This window comes from Perissodus microlepis, chromosome 23, assembly GCF_051167445.1.
Source record: "Perissodus microlepis isolate ML-2025 ecotype Zambia chromosome 23, ASM5116744v1, whole genome shotgun sequence".
NCBI classification, from domain to species: Eukaryota; Metazoa; Chordata; class Actinopteri; order Cichliformes; family Cichlidae; genus Perissodus; species Perissodus microlepis.
In genome coordinates this window covers 42,623,279-42,644,157 of record NC_140482.1, presented here as the reverse complement: position 1 = coordinate 42,644,157, position 20,879 = coordinate 42,623,279, and the positions used below count along the sequence as shown (strand labels likewise).

The 20,879-nt window shown below is 44.1% G+C and overlaps 2 protein-coding genes across 3 annotated transcripts in view; one reads left to right on the top strand and one right to left on the bottom strand.

Annotated features, from left to right (window-relative positions):
- Positions 1-1,712: 1,712 nt before the first annotated feature.
- uts2d (urotensin 2 domain containing) lies at positions 1,713-4,500 on the bottom strand. Its single transcript, XM_084920447.1, has 5 exons — positions 2,905-4,500; positions 2,642-2,746; positions 2,525-2,562; positions 2,248-2,338; positions 1,713-2,163 (listed from the first exon to the last, which is right to left on the bottom strand). The coding sequence occupies exons 1-5, from the start codon at positions 2,993-2,995 to the stop codon at positions 2,138-2,140; spliced, it is 351 nt and encodes a 116-aa protein (XP_084776573.1). The 5' UTR covers positions 2,996-4,500; the 3' UTR covers positions 1,713-2,137.
- Positions 4,501-5,327: 827 nt separating this feature from the next.
- Positions 5,328-20,879, top strand: part of ccdc50a (coiled-coil domain containing 50a) — an 18,561-nt gene continuing 3,009 nt past the window's right edge. Inside the window, exons 1-11 of one of the 2 annotated variants that reach the window (XM_084921112.1) lie at positions 5,328-5,651; positions 8,346-8,408; positions 10,667-10,796; positions 12,744-12,834; positions 13,266-13,356; positions 16,920-17,840; positions 18,534-18,685; positions 19,107-19,151; positions 19,352-19,489; positions 19,592-19,671; positions 19,748-19,857. In XM_084921112.1, the coding sequence (XP_084777238.1) occupies positions 5,597-5,651; positions 8,346-8,408; positions 10,667-10,796; positions 12,744-12,834; positions 13,266-13,356; positions 16,920-17,840; positions 18,534-18,685; positions 19,107-19,151; positions 19,352-19,489; positions 19,592-19,671; positions 19,748-19,857 (1,876 nt within the window). In that variant the 5' untranslated portion in view covers positions 5,328-5,596. The remainder of the gene's footprint in view (positions 5,652-8,345; positions 8,409-10,666; positions 10,797-12,743; positions 12,835-13,265; positions 13,357-16,919; positions 17,841-18,533; positions 18,686-19,106; positions 19,152-19,351; positions 19,490-19,591; positions 19,672-19,747; positions 19,858-20,879) is intronic. The other variant, XM_084921111.1, reaches the window with a different exon arrangement.

Below are 20,879 nucleotides of genomic sequence, written 5' to 3'. Positions count from 1 at the left end.
GGAACAGAGAGAGAGAGAGAGGAACAGAGAGAGAGAGAGAGGAAGAGGGGAGAGAGGAACAGAGAGAGAGAGAGAGGAAGAGAGAGAGAGAGAGAGGAGAGAGAGAGAGAGAGGAACAGAGAGAGAGAGAGAGAGAGGAAGAGAGAGAGAGAGGAACAGAGAGAGAGAGGGAACAGAGAGAGAGAGAGAGGAACAGAGAGAGAGAGAGAGAGAGAGGAAGAGAGAGAGAGAGAGGAACAGAGAGAGAGAGGAGCAGAGAGAGGAGAGAGAGAGAGAGAGAGGAGAGAGAGAGAGGAACAGAGAGAGAGAGAGGAACAGAGAGAGAGAGAGAGGAACAGAGAGAGAGAGAGAGAGAGAGGAAGAGAGAGAGAGAGAGGAACAGAGAGAGAGAGAGAGGAAGAGAGAGAGAGAGAGGAACAGAGAGAGAGAGAGAGAGAGAGGAAGAGAGAGAGGAACAGAGAGAGAGAGAGAGGAAGAGAGAGAGAGAGAGAGGAAGAGAGAGAGAGAGAGGAACAGAGAGAGAGAGAGAGAGGGAAGAGAGAGAGAGAGGAACAGAGAGAGAGAGAGAGGAACCAGAGAGAGAGAGAGAGGAAAGAGAGAGAGAGAGAGGAACAGAGAGAGAGAGAGAGAGAGGAAGAGAGAGAGAGAGGAGACAGAGAGAGGAGAGAGGAAGAGGGAGAGAGAGAGGAACAGAGAGAGAGAGAGAGGAAGAGAGAGAGAGAGAGGAACAGAGAGAGAGAGAGAGGAAAGAGGGAGAGAGGAGCAGAGAGAGAGAGGAGCAGAGAGAGAGGAGCAGAGAGAGAGAGAGAGGAGCAGAGAGAGAGAGAGAGGAGCAGAGATGAACAAGAGCAGGTGAGACTCACATGTTAGTCAAATGGTTGTTTACCAAAAGTATCACCGTATCATAGGGACTCATGTGTCTGTACCTAGTGTTCTTTTTAGGTTTGTTATTTTTCAAATTCTATATTTATTAAGTTTTGCAGGCTTGTTTGCACAACGAGGCTAAATAATTATATAAACCTTTCTGAATCTAAATAGTGGACTTTGGTAGAATTAAACAATAAGTGTAGTGCAGGTCTATGATGATTTTTAGTGCTACTATCATCTAGTTCTGATTCTGGTTCTGTTTTGGTTAAGTCCTCAGTAGTCCTGATTTTGAACTGTTGTAGTCCTGTTTTTAATTCCGGATCAGTTCTGGGTCTGGTCGAATTGGGGTTTAGTCCTCGTGTCTTGATACAGCCCCGACTTTGTTCTGCCTTGCTGCTTAATTAAAAAACTAGTTTAAGGTGTCCTGCATATGTGATATATATTTTTCCCTATATGAAGTAATTTTTTTTTTTGAACAGCCTATTAATCTTTCAGTCATTTCTGACCCCCCCATGATGAACTGAAACTCAGTTCATCGTGTGCCGTATGGATTAATGCCTTTTCACTGCAGCGCTGTTTGGACTGTGCTTGTGACTCGCCTCCGAACAATCCAGTCAAATGTGCAACAAAAAGCCCGCCACTGCCCACCATCCACTTTCTGTTCGCACAGTTTAAACTAGCTGACAAATGTGCATCACATCAGTAGAATAAATATATAATTAGAAATGATTTAGTCTTCATTAGTGTTAACAACGCCTTTTTCTATTTCCCCCTTTGATGCTAAATTAATCCTAAAATCAATTCTAAACATTGAAACTTTTAAAGGAAAAAAAGAAAACAAGAAGTACAGATTCACATTATGATTTTATTTACACAGTAAAATTAACAGCAGTGCATTTCTTATAAGCAGTGATGAGGCGATAGAACTTGTAGGTAATGGTGTGGAAAAACAAACAAGCATGTAATTCCCAATTCTACCACAGGAGGGCGACAAAAACACACGTGTCATGCAAAGAAAACTCAGGTAAAGTAATGTGTAATGTTTCGTCATATGTGACCCTCAAGTATTTCCAGTGAGCGGCTGATTATTTACAGATTCTAGATGTAAAGCCACGGTGAAACGAAACCTTTATTAATGAAACAACTATGTTACAACTCTATATTGCTGGGATAAATACAGTGTGATTATACTACTGCTAGTCTGAGTTTTAAGGCTATGTTGGGCTTTGCAGCAAGATTTCACAGTGGTTATCCTCCTCTTGCATCCGTCTCAAACGCAGTACTTCCAGAAGCAGGCTACAGGCAAAAAGACAGCATTTTGTACAATGAGCTCATATTAAGTATATCTATAGTGTAATGATTGTAAATGTTAGAGCTTACGTTCTCCGCGTTTCCTTGTTATGGATTTGCCTTCTACCATATTAGCTGTAATCTTCCTCTCCAGCTCCAGGTCCTCCCTCAGCGCTCTCAGCTAGAAATACAGATCAAAGTGATTATAACACATCGAGAGAGGTTTTCCAATGTTTTTGTGAATTACTGTAACAACTTTTGAGATGTGAAACAAAAAATGAGTGCTCCATTTATACACGAGCAGCTTGTTCACATTATAATAACATCGAAATCACATTTTATTAGTGCCAGTTAAAATAAGCCTTACCTCCTCGATCTCAGCTAATTTATTAGCCAGCTCAACACCTGCAGAAAGGAGACCCAGTTAACCAAAGCAGAAATGTACCTGTGCATGTTATCACAGGCATTTGTTTGTAGGTCTCACCCAGAGGATCATCCTTTTCCACTGGGACCAAGCTTTTGTGCAGTAATAGTGCCAGAATCTTGCTCTGGGAATCTGTGTCTTCTTTCTGACTAAAAGCAGGGTTTCCTGGATGTACCAAAGCAAACACACAGTGAGTTATATGCTTATTATCTCTCAGTATGTTGAAATTTGATAAAACTGTACTGATAGACAAAGCATTTAATCAGCAGTTGCATGCATTTGGCATTCTAATTCAAATAAAATGTGCTGTTTTGCACACTCACCTGGATTAAATATGCTCCTCCCGTCTACATTGAGCAGTAGAAACAAACTCAGGAGTCCTAAACAGTAGCTCACAGCTGTAACCCTGTCCATGGCATTCAATGTAATGTTTCAAGCGGATTTCGCACTGTGAGCACTCCTTCGAGCAAGGCTAGATGTCCACTCGCTTAAAACCATCCCGTCAATATATTTATACTTCTCCGAGCTGGGAGGAGGGGCCTGTCGGCCCCTTGATTACTAAATTCACTTCTCGTCACTGTGGACTTCGTCACTGAGCCACCTTCTCACGGGGCCCGTGAATCGTCTGAATGAAATACAGCGATCTGACGCGGACGTGCGGCCAAGAAACCCTACATCACTCTGACACGGGTAAATCAAAAAGAGAGGATGCTATTAATCAACCTGTTGGTTGTGAACCAGAATCAGATGTTCTTGGCACTGGCAAGTCTTTTTCTTTTACTTTAATTGCTTCCTAAAATAGGTACGCAGGAGTGGGTTGGCCTAGGGAAAGAGTGGCAAGTAAATTGATTCGGTCCTTAAGTGCACCATAACCAGAGACGGGCTCTTCAATCTTGGCTTCAGGACTGATTTGGAGGTGAAGGAGCATCCATCACTGAGGCAACGCCAAACATCCTACACCTCCCATTTTACCGTATCCTATTCTATGAATCAAGGAAATCACATTTCATACGTCAGCCAGAGGAGCGCACACAGCGTTTGTGCAGGCTAAGGGAAATGAGCTGCTTGAACCTGCTAAATTTGGCTGTTATTATAAGAGTCCTTTGGGATGAGACTTGCACACAGGGGGTTTCCACAAGCTCGCTCCTTTAGCCACTCATCTTCTAAATACACAAATAAAGAGACTACAAACACGAAAGCTAAAAAATCAGGAAAGACTGTGCTGAGGGGATCTTCAGGGTCTGTAAATGAAAACCAAAATACCGATAAAGAACTGAAACTAGGCTACTGAGTCTGCAGGAGGCAGTCACTGTTCACACCAACTAAATATCATTTGGATGCACTTAGACCTTATGATGCATTCGTAACTCTGTAACAGCATAATCCAAGCAGTTTAAGCACTCCTCAGAGCCCCACAGCCTCCAGTCCAGCTTCTGTTCTATTTCATCTTTAACGGCAGAGGTCAGGCCATTGTTGACCTCATTGTATTTCACTGAAAAACTAAACAGTAAAACTGCTTTACTTAAGCATCACTTAAGGAAGCCGTCTGTGCACGCGACCACAAACAATCCCATTGATTTATCTGCAAATGGACCGCTACCATCGACTTATTTTAGGGATGTTATGTCAATTGGAAGCGGTTGTGGTAGAGCTGAACACCAGAGGGAGCAATTAGATTATCATAATCAAAAGAGCAGCTGCAGTGAGCGTGTATTTTATAGAAGGCATGACGCGTGTAAATGCGGATCCATTCACTCAGTCTGCCTTGACGGTTCCCACACATGAATCGTTGCTCGCGTGGACCGTAGTGTTGACCCACGGTTGCTTCGTGGTGAAGACTTTCCGAAGCTGCACATGCAGCACACGTCTACTGCAGCTGAACCTCGAGAAGAGGGCTGCGTCAATTCAAAGCCTCTCGTAAGTCAGCCGCAAGTAGTTAGAAACCAACCGGAAGTGTGCTCACTCACTTTTCAGCTTAAAGCAGACGTTAATACCAGCAGTGCATTCTTGTGTCCCTGAATTTATAAACGGAGCAGTTGTATCATATGCTGCTGACTTGTAATGATCACTATGAAAATATACACTTAAAACTGCAGCACTTTCGTGTACTAATCATGCCAAGTTTAGAAAATCCACAATTATTACTAGCTTATTTTGGTGATGTATTTCAGCTATTTATGTAAGGGTTTAAATTCAAATAGTCTCAGTTTTCGAAACATAAGTGTATTCTTAGACTTTTTTTTACCTCAATGGAGAGCTTCGTTAAACGTTTCTTTTAGTTCAATAATATATTCAATAAATGTTTGGGAAGCTGGCTGATAAAGGTACATTTCAAAAAACCTAAAGTATAAAGCTAAATGTAAATGTTGGCTTTTGCACAGTCAAAGGTTAAAGTTATACTTGCTGGGCTAAGTTCGTAAGCATGTAGGTCTGGTGTAGTCAGTAGTATGGTTCAGTTGTATTTCTTTATTTATTGTGTCACGAATATATAAATATTTTTAATTAATATTTATAAATAAATAAGGGAACTCTTGAACAATCTTCACTTTGATTTTCTTTTCTTTTTATTCGAGTGTGTGTGTGAGTCGCCTTGAGGCGACTGTTGTTGTGATTTGGCGCTATATAAATAAAATTGAATTGAATTAAATTGAATTGATTTATTTTTCCTGCACAAGTCTTGCGAAAGCTGGTATTTTATTCTGAAAATTCTAGACAGGAAATATCCTCTTACTCCGTTGGCCGGGTGTAGGAGGGAGGGAGGGACGCTAGCAATCTGACAGGCAGCTAGCTACAGCAGAGTAACAGCCTGGCAATTACAGCGGCGACGTATCAGGAGAGGGTGGTTACCGAAACTAATCAAAGGGTCGTCCAGCACCTGAACCATCAATCGGGTTTATGAGTAAAGGCGATCAATCAGGCTGCCGTTAACCTTCGGAAGAAACGCTGAAGTGTAATTCACCGTCAACGGGTTTTTTTCTTTTCTTTTTCTTGTTTTTACTTATTATCCGTGACAACATGGCTGAATGTAACGTTAGCATCGACCAGAATAAACTACCTGGAGTGAAAGAGGGTAATGTCCACATAACATGTTTCCTGGAGAAATATAAAGCAAGCTAGCTCTTAAACAGCCAGCCTGTTACGTTAGGATAACTCTAGCGAGGCTAATGTTAACCGAGTAAACGCAGGTGTTTATTTGTTTGTCTCATGCACTACGGCTAATGTGGCTCTTAGCACACGCTGCTAGTGGATGCTAGCACACTTACTGGTCTTTTCAGGCTGGAGTTAGATGGTCAGTCTGGGTGCGGGTGTCATCCAGACAGGTTTACAGTGGGAAACACCGTTTTATGTGTTGTGTACATGTTGACACAGTGAGATCCTCCTCATATTAAACACAGTGCTGGGCTGGTGAAATGTGCTGTGTTTACATGACTTGTAACTTTGTCACCTGAGTTGTTTTCCTGTTTTAAGGTATGTGGTCCAGCCAGAGTTTTGAACACAAGCTCTGTTTGAGTTTTGTTTGTTGTTTTGCCCCCGGCCTCATATTCTCTGGTGCCATTTCCTCCTGCTTGTTATGACTGTTCAGAATATGAATCCCACGAGCTCTTTGCCACATAGACACCCAGAACTAGGTCTGCTATTGTTTGTGGATTTGAAAAGCAGAATGGAAACGGGGGTGTTTATATGGAAAAGCATTATGGATGGGATGCTTTGCTGGTGGGAAGGACCTGTTAGTGTGAAGCAGCTGCTGGGCAGGATGTTTGTTATTCTGGTCAGAGAGAGAAGAATCCTGCACTGCTTGTCTAGTCTGCATTGGGAAGGGATGGACTCTACAAAACTGCTGGAAAAGTTAGAAAACAGTAAAAACAACGAGGTGCAGAAATGAACTTGAAATGTTTACTTATATTTAGATGTTCTTGTGGTTTATTAAACGCAGAAGTGTCCATCTATTTGCATAGTGCACACATGTTAGACCTATTTTCTATTTCAGGTCCTGAAATGAATGATGGTGTGAAAACCTAAACCGTGAGTGCAGCTGTAACCCGTCTTTCACTTGTGCTGAATTCTTCTGAAGTCTGTTTAAAAGCAACTGTTAAAGTACTGTTGACGCATAAAGCAGCAGCAGCCACGATACAATCTCTTTGCTAAGAAGATTAAGCATATGGTTGAGAAAATGCTCGGTGGAGGTGTCATCCTCCTTCAAAGCATCTGTCATTAGCCATCGTGCACAACAAGGCAGTCTGGATGATTTATCAAGTGTGTTTGCCTAATGGTGGTCGATTCCCTCCCAGCGATCTCTACAGTCACACAGTCACAGGCAGTTACTGGTTATTAATATTTCATGTGGATGAAGTAATCTTTGGACTGTAGGCTTGGCAGGGGTGAGGAGACCGTGTGTGGGTAAGGAAGAGAGCTCCACTAACTGATCGACACTGGTGAATATGTATGATGGCAGATTGCTTTTGCCTTGTTGAAGCGATCTGGTGCCAGCTCCACACTGCTGAAGGCTTTCTGTTCGATGAAGCCATGACAGAATATTCTGTTTATATGATGCTATGGTACTGTTGCTAAGTAGGGGTAGTTAAGCTACGCTGACAGAACTTTTAAGTTCGTGTTTAGCTGAGGTTGTGAGAAAGGCCTAAAACCGCCTCCTTAGTTCTTCTTAACAGGAAACCGTCTGCTGTTAAAGATCTGGAGCAAACGTGAAGAGACACGAGCTGTGTGCGTCGTTGAGAAGGATCAGGTGGATGTGTCGGGATGACGTTTGGTGCCGGGGGGGTTTCTGAGGAAAAAATCCCCAACTACTCCATCAGCCGAAACTGTTGTTTTCAGGATGAATCTTTTGGCAGCACCAGTGATACCGAAACCAAGCCTGGAAAGTTTGCTCTCGATTTGTTGTGTAGATATGGAAAATGAGCAGTTCATATTTTTTTTTCTTTAAGAAAACATTTTTATTCTCTTCCTACAGAGCTGAGATTGTGGCTGGTGGACTTTTAGTCTTTGGCCAGGCCTGAAAACGACAGGAAAAAAGTCCTGCGTCATAAAAACTCGGCTTAGATAGAAAATTCAGGTTAATCTTACTTTACTTACTGTAGCTTATTTGGCTATACACAAACACGTTTCGTTTTACTGTCTTTGGGGTGTGTTTTCTGCTAGACGAGCAACTAAATGTTGCCTTTTGAATTGCACTTCAGGGCAGCAACCAAACGTTTTCTCACTTCTTCTCACCTTAAAATAACTTGTCAAGATAAAAAACCCTGAGCGCGTTTTTAGTCTGAGCGCAGAGCGCTTCCTCATTCACTTTCAGTTCATCTCCGATCCAAAAACAAATTCCAGAAGGTCAGACAGGATCTAAAATCACTTTGTGTAACTAAGAATGATGTGCTCATTGTGCAGCGAAGCACTCTGCTCAGCTTATCAGATAAAAAAACAAAAAACAGTTTTAGGAGTAGTTTCTCAGTCAAAGTAGTTTCTCAGTATCGTGACACATTTGATTCCCCGTTGGTGGAATCCTGACACTTTGCCTTCCGTCATGACTTTAAATGAATTTTTATTGTTTAAGCACATGTGGGAAGACGTGCCAGATGTTAAACGCGGGAAACCGTGAGAAGTCCGATTCAAATTGACGTCTCTTCTTCCTCAAGCTTGTTTAACTGGTAGCATAGCTCTGTGTTTGAATACATGGGGCTGTTTGAATGATTGTAACGTTTGCTACACTTTCCAGCACTAGTTTTTAAATGAAGCCTGTTTTTCTTCCTTTCTTTAGTGTGCCGAGACTTTGCCGTGCTGGAGGACCACTCCCTGGCCTATAACCTCCAGGAACAAGAAAGTAAGCATCTACACATTAGTCATGTTTGGGGTTTTTCTTCATCCTAAGGCAGTGGTTCTCATTCATTCTCACATTCAGCTTGACTCTTGATAAAATGAGTTTCTACTCCTGAGGAGAGTCACGGGTAAAACAAGCGTTTGACAAACAGTGCTGCCTTCACAGAGGAGTGACTCCCTCCTTCAGACGTTTGCTTTCCCTGACTGTGTTCAGGCAGACGAAAGCGTGGCTGCTTTGTTCACGTGACAGAAATCCAAGTTTATACAGAGAGGTCTGTATGTGGAGAGTCTGTTTAAACACTTGGTGCCATTTATTATTGCACTGTTTTCTGCATTGGGCTTTTTATGTAACTGCAGATTGTTCCTTTCCTAAATCATTTGGTATCACTTTGCTAAAAATCAAGCTTTGAATTATGTTTTATTTGTAGCAGTAAAAGCATGCATGCAGCCCACAATGCTCCACTTTGCTTTTTGCAGGGCAGAGCGCGGCGTCAGTGGCTGCAGTCTGATTAAGCCCGTATAAACCCTGGTACACAATTAGTCGAGCCATGTTGCGGGACGCCACGAAGCTCTGCATCAGAGCAGTGATGTGGCTTTTTTGTGTGCAGCAGCTGTAGCACAGAAAGCTCTGATTGTAGAGCTGAACACACTGCATCTGTGTCTCCTTTTACGCTAGCTGGTACTTTAATGTGAGCACATATGCAGGTAATTAGTCATTATAGAGGGCTACGTTCCCTCGGGTTTTTTTGTAATTGCATCAAGATAAGTTGTTGAAATCGCACATCAACGTCTTTTTCAGGTTCTGTCCGTGCATCAGAGACGGCCGCTGCTGTATTATTATCGAGTCTGGTGAACCTTTGCACTAAGTTTAGAGTGTGAACCGAGAGAACGCGCTGCTGTAGAGGACACTAGTTTGTCTTTCCGTTTCCTCCGTTGTAAAACCATATAAAGGTAAATTATGCCACGAGCTCTGCTAAATAAGAGGAAGGCAGATGTCATCCAGCCACACCCTCAGTGCAGATTAGCTGTAATGAATGTGACTGTGCTCGGGTCTGCCCTTTTAAAGCTGTAGGGATCTACAACCAAGGCTCATTTCCATTTGCTCCTTTGTTGCCACAATAACTGATCAGGTTTGTGTTGGCAGAATGTTCTTTCACCTTTGACCCTGGAAGTCAAAAGGGAGGATGCCATTTAATATATTTCAGTAGTCCTCTAAATATGCAGTGCCCCCCCCCCTTGTTTTTTTTCTTCATGGATCACATCAGCAGATGGCGTCCAAAAGAAGATTTTAAGCACATTGAGTTTGTGTTCATGTGCAGATACAGCTGGCTTTTGTTTCCATTCAAAATGTTGAGCATGCAGAACAGCAAAGTGTCCAAATGTCACATGGAAACATTTCTGCAAGGCCGTGTCAGCACTTGGCGTCTTCTGTTTCTGTGTTTGCTTCTTTTCACCGTGCAGATTTCCACTCGTGTGTCTGATGTTCTCTCAGCTCAGCGTTGTTTCTTTTCCTGAATGACCCGAGGCCTCTTCAGAGGATGTTTTATGAACAGATTTCACAATGTCCGTTTTGTTTCCTTGAAAGATGAATCCAGATTGCTGTTGACATGGCAAACATGGCAGTGGATAAATGTCCTTCATTTTACGGTGTGACTTCAGTTATACCTTCAGACTTTTTTTTTTTTTTTTCATGGGCTGTCAGCACGTGAAAAATTAATCACAGCGTCATTCAAGAGAACCCCCCAAAAATCGATGTCAGTCCCTCGACTCTTTATCATGTTGGCACAGCTGTGACACGGTTTCCTGTTTCCATCCCACCGATCACAAACACAGACCTTATGGAGCTCCTCGCGTACAAATTGCCAAATGTAATTTTGTCCCGGATCAATAACAAAGTGAACAGAACTGAGCGGGTGAGTGATGCGCTGCTTACAAAGTGCTAGAAGTGCGTCAGCAAGCAGGATTTCTCATCTGTTATGGTCGACGACGTGCCGTCGCACAACCTTGGAACGACGCCTCAGCCGCCAACGTTCATTCCTCAGTGACTGAGAGCGCAGTCTGTTGAATAGCAGAGGCTGAAACGGCCGCGGCGTTTATCTTGTCCTCAGCCGATCATCTAAAGAGTAGTTGGTGCTCCTCAGACGCTGACGTGTAGATGTGCAAATAACCTCTGCTGTTCACCATTTATTTTATCTCACTGATAGTAAAGCCTGTGTCTGTGTGCGTGTGTGTGTGTGTGTGCGTCTCTGTGTGTGTCAACAGTTGAGAGCCACTTGGCCTCCAATGTCTATAAGAGCCGTCTGGTGCAGAACGACCTGCAGGTGGCCAAGAAGCTCCAAGAGGAGGAGGATGAGAGGGCCAAGATCAAGACTCAGAAAGAGAACGTTGACATGTAGGTGTCCCTCACACGTCAGCCTCATACACACCTGTTAAATGTAAGAAGAGCAGGAATTACTGGAGATGCGGCTGATGGATCAGAAGAAGTCCAAATCAATAATGCCATTGAGCACATTTATTCATTGAGCTTTGTGCTAATGAAAAGTCATACTAGAGTCAGCAGTTGCATAAAAGCATGCGCCTGGTTATAGTTGTGCATATGAGCAACATTTGTCCAAGTAGAAAAATAAGAATCTGCTGGTTGGATGTTTGGTTTTTGAAGTAAAGCACTCGATGCACCTCGAGGACTTTTAAAGCCATCAGATTACTCAGCAGTACTCGCTGTGAGCGTTATTAGTTACTTTGATGATGGCATCTGTTTCCAATTAGTCTAATCTCATGTAATTACTCCCAAACCCCGTCCTCGGACAGATTTGTGCTTCAGCAGCGAGGTCAGCCAGCGCAGCGCTCCTGCTGAGTGATTATTCAGAGTAGGTTTAACACTGTTATTGTTATAAATGAGAAGATCCTGTCATTCAGTATGCTTTCAATCTTGTTTTTGCCAAGGAGCAATCATGAGGTTTGGAGCTGGTTCTGCTGACCAGCTGGTTTTCAGATTAAGAGGAGATGTTGCTGAGCCATGCGTCAATTAGGCGTAGGATGTAACAGACTTCCTAACAGGTCTGTGCTAAAGACATGTTATATCTGTGTTAGGAGACTCATGCTAACCTACAAAATGCTTTCAGTCTTTATCCTGCTTTAGAAACATGCAGAAGCAAACGGCATAAGCAGATCTTCTTCAGTTGTTATGGAGTCTGTGTGGTGTCTTTGTCACCGCTGATGTATAATTATATTCCCCGAGGGGTTTGGGTTGCTTCCAACTGCATGTCTAAAGCACTGCAGCGTGTCCACTTACTAACCACAGTGGCCTGATGCAGAAACATAAATCTGGCTCCGCTGAACATAGCAGAGAGCTCTGTTGTCTCAGTCCAAAGCGGCAGTTGCATCCCAAGTGTGCAAAAAGGCACTTGGAGTCTTTCTGTGCTCTGCAGTTTTAATCAACATAAAAGCGCTGACTCGCAGAACCCACTTATTTTAAACACACATAAACATGGAGGGCTCGAGTAGAGGGATTGCACTCCCTGGGTGCGAGGCCAGACGCCTCACCGATGCATGCAGGCCGGTGCTGCCGGTCTTGTTCCAAGCTCACCGTCTGTCCCACACTCGCCACTTAGACACTGGACTAAACAGCATCACTTCTTTCTCAGCACGTACTGTTTCAAGACGCTCAGGTGCAGCAGTTTGTTTACATGTGCCACTTTAATTCATCCTAAGCCGTTAACCACTCGGGTCAAATCCAGGTACGGCGTGGGTTGGATAAGCTCCTCCTCCTGTTAGTAAGATTTCACACTCGGGTGCGTCTGCACACACTGTAATGATTTTCACACACCAGCCCTGCAGGCAGATGGTGTTTTTGACTAAATCGTGCAGCTTCAAAGATGAGAGTGAGCCAAGGCGCTAGTGAGATCAACACTGCAGTGAGCTAAGATCCTCCTGCTCCTGCCTCAGGCGCACTGACCATCATTCACAACATGCTGGATGACTTCAAAGCTGCGGGTTCGGGTGTTGACTCCCCTTATGAAACAGAATTACTGAAAACTGTAAGTGACAAAAAAGTGCATCATTTTCACAGTGTTGAAGTCAGTGAGGCTTTTAAACCTTTATATACACAACAGTCTAACGTGTGTAGTACCAGAGCCGGTTTCAGCACCACTGCGTGAGTTTGTCGTCAGAATAATTGAGACTTGAAAAGTGTAATGATGCTTATTTAACAAATGTGTCAGTGTAAATATGCATCTTTAAGCAAAGCTGTGAATTTAAAAATGTCCTTCCATTGCATCCCTACTGTAACATTTTCCCGCTTCTTCTCTTCGTACATGCTTACAACACACGTGAACCCCAGCGAGCGGCAAGATAACGAGATCGCCCAGGAGATTCAGGAGGAACTGGTCCGACAGGCAGAGCGACAGCGACAGCAAGAAGAGAAAGATGCGGTAAGAAGTGGACCTGAGGGCAGTGCTGCTTGTTTCTACCCCTCAGTTGTTTCTAGTCCTCCTGTTTTGGGCGGGTCATCCTTTTCCAATCATTGCGCTTTTGTTTCCACTTTTTTTTTTTTTTTTTTAAGTAATTAGGACCTTTTTTTTTTTTTAACATTACAATGACATTGTTGATAAATGGGAAAGCTGAGAAATCCTAGATTCTGTTTCCCAATCAGCAACACTGTTTATGTGTTAGATTAGTCAGAGTGAGCTAACTTGGGTCAGATCGCCTCCTACGTGCTCCATAAGGTGTACGAAGCATGTGCTAATTGGCCTGAGAAGGGAGCTACTGTTCGTGCACCCAAAGAAATATGACCTTTGTCTAAGTGGGACATTTCTATATTGATGCGGGACGACGTGCTTACTGTTGTGTTGTTTTGTTGTAGGCCATTGCTCGTAAGCTGCAGGAGAAGGAGATGAAAGAGGACAGGAGGAGACATAAGCAGCTGGAAACGCGCTTTGATGAAGATCATGGAGGTGAGGAGAGCACCGCCTCATTTATGTTGACTTATGGCTGTCGGAGCAAAGCTAGTTTTCTATCTGTAAAACGGCTGACCGTTGTATGAGCGGCGCTTTGGCGACAGTGGGAAGGAAAAACTCCCTTTTAACAGGAAGAAACCTCCGGCAGAACCAGGCTCAGGGAGGGGCGGGGCCATCTGCTGTGATTGGTTGGGGTGAGAGAAGGAAGACAGGATAAAGACATGCTGTGGAAGAGAGACAGAGGTTAATAACAGATATGATTCAATGCAGAGAGGTCTATGGTGACTGGAAAGGAAAACCTCAATGCATCATGGGAATCCCCCGGCAGCCTACGTCTATTGCAGCATAACTAAGGGAGGATTCAGGGTCACCTGGTCCAGCCCTAACTATATGCTTTAGCAAAAAGGAAAGTTTGAAGCCTCATCTTAAAAGTAGAGATAGTTTCTGTCTCCTGAATCCAAACTGGAAGCTGGTTCCACAGAAGAGGGGCCTGAAAACTGAAGGCTCTGCCTCCCATTCTACTTTTAAATACTCTAGGAACAACAAGTAGGCCTGCAGAGCGAGAGCAAAGTGCTCTAATAGGGTGATATGGTACTACAAGGTCATTAAGATAAGATGGGGCCTGATTATTTAAGACCTTGTATGTGAGGAGCAGGATTTTGAATTCTGGATTTAACAGGAAGCCAAAACAGGAGAAATCTGCTCTCTCTTTCTAGTCCCTGTCAGTACTCTTGCTGCAGCATTTTGGATTAACTGAAGGCTTTTCAGGGAGTTTTTAGGACTTCCTGATAATAATGAATTACAGTCGTCCAGCCTGGAAGTAATAAATGCATGAACTAGTTTTTCAGCGTCACTCTGAGACAGGATATTTCTAACTTTAGAGATGTTGCACAAATGGAAGAAAGCAGTCTTACATATTTGTTTAATATGTGCGTTGAAGGACATGTCCTGGTCAAAAATGACTCCAAGGTTCCTCACAGCGTTACTGGAGGCCAAGGTAATGCCATCCAGAGTAAGAATCTGCTTAGATACCATATTTCTAAGATTTTCAGGGCTGAGTACAATAACCTCAGTTTGATCTGAATTAAGAAGCAGAAAGTTAGCGGCCATCCAGGTCTTTATGTCTTTAAGACATTCCTGCAGTTTAACTAATTGGTGTGTGTTATCTGGCTTCATGGACAGATAGAGCTGGGTGTCATCTGCATAGCAGTGTAAATGTATGCTATGTCTTCTAATGATGCTGCCTAAGGGAAGCATGTATAATGTAAACAGAATTGGTCCTAGCACTGAACCCTGTGGAACTCCATCATTAACCTCAGTGTGTGAAGAGGACTCTCCATTTACATGCACAAACTGGAGTCTATTAGATAGATATGATACAAACCACTGCAGTGCAGTACCTGTAATACCTACAGCATGTTCTAATCGCTCTAATAGGATATTATGGTCGACAGTATCGAACGCTGCACTGAGGTCTAGCAGGACAAGCACAGAGATGAGTCCACTGTCAGAGGCCATAAGAAGATCATTTGTAACCTTCACTAAAGCTGTTTCTGTGCTGTGATGAGTTCTGAAACCTGACTGAAACTCTTCAATAAGCCATTCCTCTGCAGACGATCTGTTAGCTGTTTGACAACTACTCTTTCAAGGATTAAAGAGTAACTCTCACAGCTTTTCACAGAAGAATATAAAGTCATGAGTAAGGCCACGGGAGATGATCGGTCTCTGTTTCTGTGCTGGGTTTGGTTTTGTCTCCAGCTTTGAGTGCGGTGGGCGTGTCTCTAACACTCATGGCGATTGTTGCTGACTTGAAGATTTTGGAATGCATTTATAAGCACATAATTAACCCTGAAGGAAGGCTTGCGTGTTCCTGCAGAGAAATAACTCGTCCTTTTACTCCCAGTGCAGAGCGCTGCTTGAGCCTTTTGTACCAGAGTTGGCATTTAGTGAATTAGGAGCAATTTTAGATTTACTCCTGATGATGTATTTAAAAACAAACAAACATGTTTTTAGTGTTTTTTGGGGCTTCTAAAACGTGTTAGCAGCTCAGTGTCACAATTTTATGTTTCATGTTGAAAAATTGAAGCTTTGCTGCAAGTCCTAATCCAAAATGTCAGGCCATCACGATCGCTTCTGTGCCTGAAGCGCTGCGGCCGTTTCTTATTGCGTCTTGTTGAGGCATGAGTGCGGTCGCAAGTCTTGAACCACAGTTGTGACTGTGAGTGTGGGAGGAAGTAAATTTCCTGTTCCTAATAAAAGCTCAGCTTTTCTCTCTGCAGCTGCTAAATCTAATCTGACATGCTGACTACCAGCTTTGCCATTTCAACCCTTTTGGATGTTTTGTTTCTGAGATTGACTCATAACACTAAACCACTGCAGTGGTGTCGCTGCTACACAGGAGGCAGAAAGGAAAATCTCTTTTTTCCTCTTAGTCAACAGAAAAAAAATCAGTCTGGTTTTCTAGCAATTTGGTGCTCTGCAAAAATTCAACACACACATCACAGTTTCTACTTAAAGTGCTCGTGAGTGATTTTTATCTTGTGCTCGTTTGTTCATTTAAACGGTCACAGAGCTGATTTGAATAGTTTCCGTGTTGGTGTTTGTAGTCGCAGAGCCGCCCTTTGTCGGCGCAGACGGGGACGGGCGAGCCTCTCGCTGTCAGTCCACCTGCTTGTTCTCTGTATCGACTGCAGACTGTGAGAACTTATGTAACTGCTCACCTGTAACGTCACCACTGGGCGTTTGCACCTGTGACTGTGATGATGTCACAGTCTCTCTCTCTGACGTACAAAAGCATTTTGCTTCTCGTCACAGAACAGCTGTCTCTACAGTGTAGCATAAAAGGTTAAAAATAGGAGAATATTTTATTTTTTGAGCAAACAGCGAATGCCCGTGGGAGTCTGAGCAGGTGTCAGGCTCTGCTCGTACCTCCCTGCTGCTGGTTGGATAACTGGAATGCCATTGCACTGACTGGTAGTGCAGCGAGGACTGGCCTGAGCTTTGTTCCTCGCTGTGCGTTTTTACTTTCATTTGTATTCATTCAAACATTTCTCAGCCACATGCCGACTCCCAACAAACTGGTTTTCTTAAAGGTGAACGTGCTCCGATCATCAGTTTGCTTTGTTGGTGTGTCTGCAGCTTCTGTATTTACAAAAGCAGTGGTATGTGGAGTGCAATGGAGGAGTAGACTGTGTGGGGAAAGTTTTCATTTGTAACCATTTAAAAACATCATATACTGGTTGATGTCCCATCATGAGTCCTGAGTGCCTTTATATCCAGTCAGAGCGTCTGATAGCTGCTAACACTCGCTGTTGCTGTCTTAGCAACATTTTAATTTTCCAACCGTAACAACTGCCGGGACGTTTTGGTTCATTTAGTGTCATCTTCTGCATTTCCTCTTCCTTCAAACCACTGCTCTCCTCACAGGTGCTGTATCTAACCCGGTGCTCACTAACTGTCTTGACTTATATTACACCTGCCTGTTGTTGTTGTTAACTTTCCCTGTTTTCATCAACCACCACCATCATCATCATCGTGCCTTCTCACTCTGCTTTGCTCAGCTGCAAGAAGACCTCTAGACTTGGACAAACCCAGACATCACACACCAACGTCCCCCGGGCGATGCGACGCTCCGGTGAGCTCACGTCGAGATTACTCTCCAGATTATAGTTCAACAGAATCTAAAAGGAGCAGACACCCAAAACTGGATGCTGCAGCACCCCGTGGTCGCTCCAGATACCCAGAGGGCTATCTGCTGGGAGAAGGAGGCCGTAGCAGGCACGCAGATCCTTTTCCTGAGCACCTGATGCACAACAGAGGCAAGCACGGGGACAGGTATCCAGAGCACGAGCCCTCACAGACTGGCAGAGCCAGGGGTTTAGGGTACGAGGACACAGAGAGAGTGGTGAGGAGGAAAGAGAGACCAGCTAGACCACCTCCAGTGCAAATTCCTAAAGAGAGGGACAAAACGTGGGTCAGAGAGCAGAACAGGCAGTACGACCGAGACGGAGGCAGAGAACCGGAATATGAGGGGTATACTGCAAGAGACCAGAGGAGGGACAGAGATCGGAGGAGGGACAGAGACCAGGACCTCAGGTGGGGAAGAGCAGAGGGGCGGGACGGAGAAAGATCCAGAGACAGAGGACGAAGTTTGGACAGAGAGCTAGAGGGACACGGACATCGAGATAAAGGAAGACAAAGAGCAAGAACCCGGAGCAGGGAGAGAGGACTCGAAGAGGCCTTTGTGGAGCCAGCACACAGCCGGGACCGGCTGAGGGAAGGGAGGGCTTCCTGGGAGGGGGAAGAGGAGGATTTTGAGAGGAGGACCAGGGGACGGCACCGTGTCCAGTCCAGCCCCAATGAGCTGTTTGGAGATCATAGGGGCGATGAAGGCAGAGGAGACAGCAGGGAGTTCTGGGACCTCCAGCAGGGGGAGGGTCGTGGCAGGGAACGCAGTCATAGTCAACCCAGCGGAGAGACAGGTATCACCCCGAGCTCCCTCTGGGCTCTGCGGGGGGGGTGTGTGCTGTGCTAAACCTTTCTCTGTGGCAGTCTGAGGTGGTGGGTCAGTCTAACAGCGATCGCTAACACACATGTTAGTTCCACTGTTTTCAGGATCAGCGATGTTGTGATTTCAGGTTTGAGTCCAATGATTTCTTTCGCCTTGTGTGGAGTTTTCTTATTGTCTCTGTGCTCAGAGTGAGGCGTGTGCTGTGTGCTTTCTTATGGCTTGATGAGCTTTGATAAGCGCAAATGTTTCCTTGATAAAGGGCTTCAGAGCAGGTTGTGTGTTCTTGTCAATTGAACAAGCTAAACTTTACCATTTCATGGTTTTAACTGATCTGAGATCTGCCACAGGTTTAAATGACCCAAACACAGCGAACAACACCAGTGGAGATGCACTGCAGCCCTTTCTTTAAAGGTGCATTGGCTTCAATCCAACTGCTGCTGAATGTATTTTTGTGTGAATGTGGCATCAAGTTATTGATCATTCAACAGACAAATGATTTTGATCCATAAATCATTTTAATTTATCAAGAAAAATGATACAAACTTTACATTATTCTGTAATTGTGTAAATTGCACCTTTAAGATGAGATTTCCTTTAGCTGAAGCGAATCCTAATAAATAATCGTCGCAGCCCTACTCTGTTAGTCATGATTTGCCTTTTGCAGGTCGTATTGCGCACCGTGGCGGCGGGTCAGTAATGCCAGAGACTGAGTACGGACTGAGTGAGGCCACCAAGGGTTTGACCAAGCTCGATCTGCGCGAGCAAGAGCTGAAGGACCTGGAGGTGGCCAGGAAACTGCAAGAGGAGGAAATTAAGGTCAGGAAGGAAACCAGAAGAGAAGTACGTGTTGTCCATATGTGCACACACACCGTGACGTACAGGGAACAATCACATTAGCTTATAGTTAGTAAACAGTGTGAGCAAAGAGCAAAGTTAAAGGTCTGTGTGTGGTTGTTTCTTCTTCTTTGTTTAGAAATCAGTTTTGTAAAGAAATGAAAAGGTTTGAATAATTCTGCCCATGAATGTATTTTTGTTGAGCATTATTTGATTTGACATGATGAAACGTGATTGGCTCCAGAGCAGCCAATGACAGTAAAGCATTTGACTCTGTTATCAAAGCTGTAAAGAACTTTAAGCCTTGATGTCAAAAACCAAACTGAAAGTGTTTTTCTTGTGTGTTTCAACATCACGTAACATCTCCGTCTGTGTGAGAACGTAACCCTTTCTCTGGTTTCAGGCGAGCCAGATGCACGTGCGTGCAGCCCAAGTGGCACAAGATGAGGTGAGTGTGTGGAAACTCCTCCTCCAACATGGGATAAATGTTACGTGCAAAGATGCTCTGCAGCACTGGAGGTGTCGCTTTGGCTGATTCGTGTGACGCAGGTGTTCTCTGATGACATCTGGGACGCTTGTGTAGAGTTATGTCATGTGACATGTAGGACGTATTCTGGGGTAAATGACCTAGTCGCCTCGCTTTGCCAGGAAATCGCCCGACTGCTGATGGAGCAGGAGAAAAAGGAGTACAGGAAGAATCGCGAATGGGAGAAAGAGAAGGAGCGGGAGAGGCTGGCCATGGAAAGGATGGCAGTGGAGAGGAGGCGGCAAGAGGGAGACTACAGGGTAATTTTCCATGACCGTGCATATTTTTAACATGCGTGCTTTTTCCATATAAAACTGTATTTCCTCTGTGGGACGAGAACCATAGTTTCTGTTGGTTTCCAGCCAAATTCCGAGGATGTTGTCCGGCCCAGGACACGAGAGGAGTACGAGTACCAAAGGCAAAAGAACTACAAGCCTCCGAGGTACACGCCTCTCACCAGAAGAAATGTCCAGTCAGCAAAGAAGCAGAAATGTATTAATGTTTTGCACGTGTTTCAGGCCTCCACAGCCGCGCACACATGACTATGAGAATGTCAGTCCTGGCTACGTCTACCCAGATCACCCTGCTGCCCCTCGCGCTCCGGCCAGACCTGATCCAACTTGCAGAGGTAAATGAAAACCTAAACAAGGCAGCTGCTGTCCTTTTTCAACACTGTGGTGTTTTTGCACTTTAGTCTGCTTGATTCTAATAGCCGTGTCTCTCCCAGCGTTCCTGGCTGCGTGTGTTCTGGAAAGGAAGAGTTAACTTTGAATCTGCAGATAGAAATACATCAGTCTAGATCAGGGCTGTCAGACTCAACACTGGCTCAGAAGTTTAATTAACTAAATATACTAGTAATACTACAGTATTTAACTAAGGAGTTTTTGTTTTTTTATTTGTTTGTTTTATTTATATAGCACATTTCAAAACCAGGGCTGTGCCAAAGTGCTTCACAGAATCAATTAAGTGCAATTACAGATGCAAATATACTGACAGGTGGGAGACATAACTATGCAATATACACCAGGCACAGTAGGCACAAGCCAAAGGCTGAAGGTTAAACACTATAAGCTTTAATCAGAGCAAAACGATAAAATACAGTGCCATTACAAACACACAGATATAGGTTGAGGAAGATTATTCCAGAGGTAGGGTGCAATAGAGGCGAATGCTCGGTCACCTCTGGTGTTGAGCCGAGATGTAGGTCACACCAGGAGCGTTTGGCCTGCTGATCTAAGCGCTCCCCCAGGGGTGTAAAAGCTGAGGAGATCAGTAAGATAGCTGGGTGTGGTATTATTTATGATTTTAAACGTGAACAATAAGATTTAAAATCAATGCGATACTTAACCCAGTGCAGGTCAGAAAGAACTGGAGTAATAGACTCAAACCTACCAGTCCCATTTTGAACGAGCTGCAGTTTGTGAACGAGGGCAGAATGGAGACCAGCATAAAGGGAATTACAGTAATCTAATCTGGATGTAACAAAGGCATGGATACGTTTTTCAAGGTCCTTACGTGGTATGTAGGGCTTGGCCTTGGAGATTAGACGTAATTGATAGAAACTGGATTCGACTACCGAGGACACGTGTTTGTCCAGCTTAAAGGAACTGTCCAAGACAACACCCAGGTATCAGAAAGAGAGTCAGCAAA

Coding starts and splice junctions, on each gene's coding strand:
- uts2d (XM_084920447.1), bottom strand. CDS start 2,995: ATGGACAGGGTTACAGCTGTGAGCTACTGTTTAGGACTCCTGAGTTTG. Junction 2,563..2,641: donor GGAAAAGGATGATCCTCTGG/GTGAGACCTACA, acceptor TCCTTTCTGCAG/GTGTTGAGCTGGCTAATAAA. Junction 2,339..2,524: donor AATTAGCTGAGATCGAGGAG/GTAAGGCTTATT, acceptor CTGTATTTCTAG/CTGAGAGCGCTGAGGGAGGA.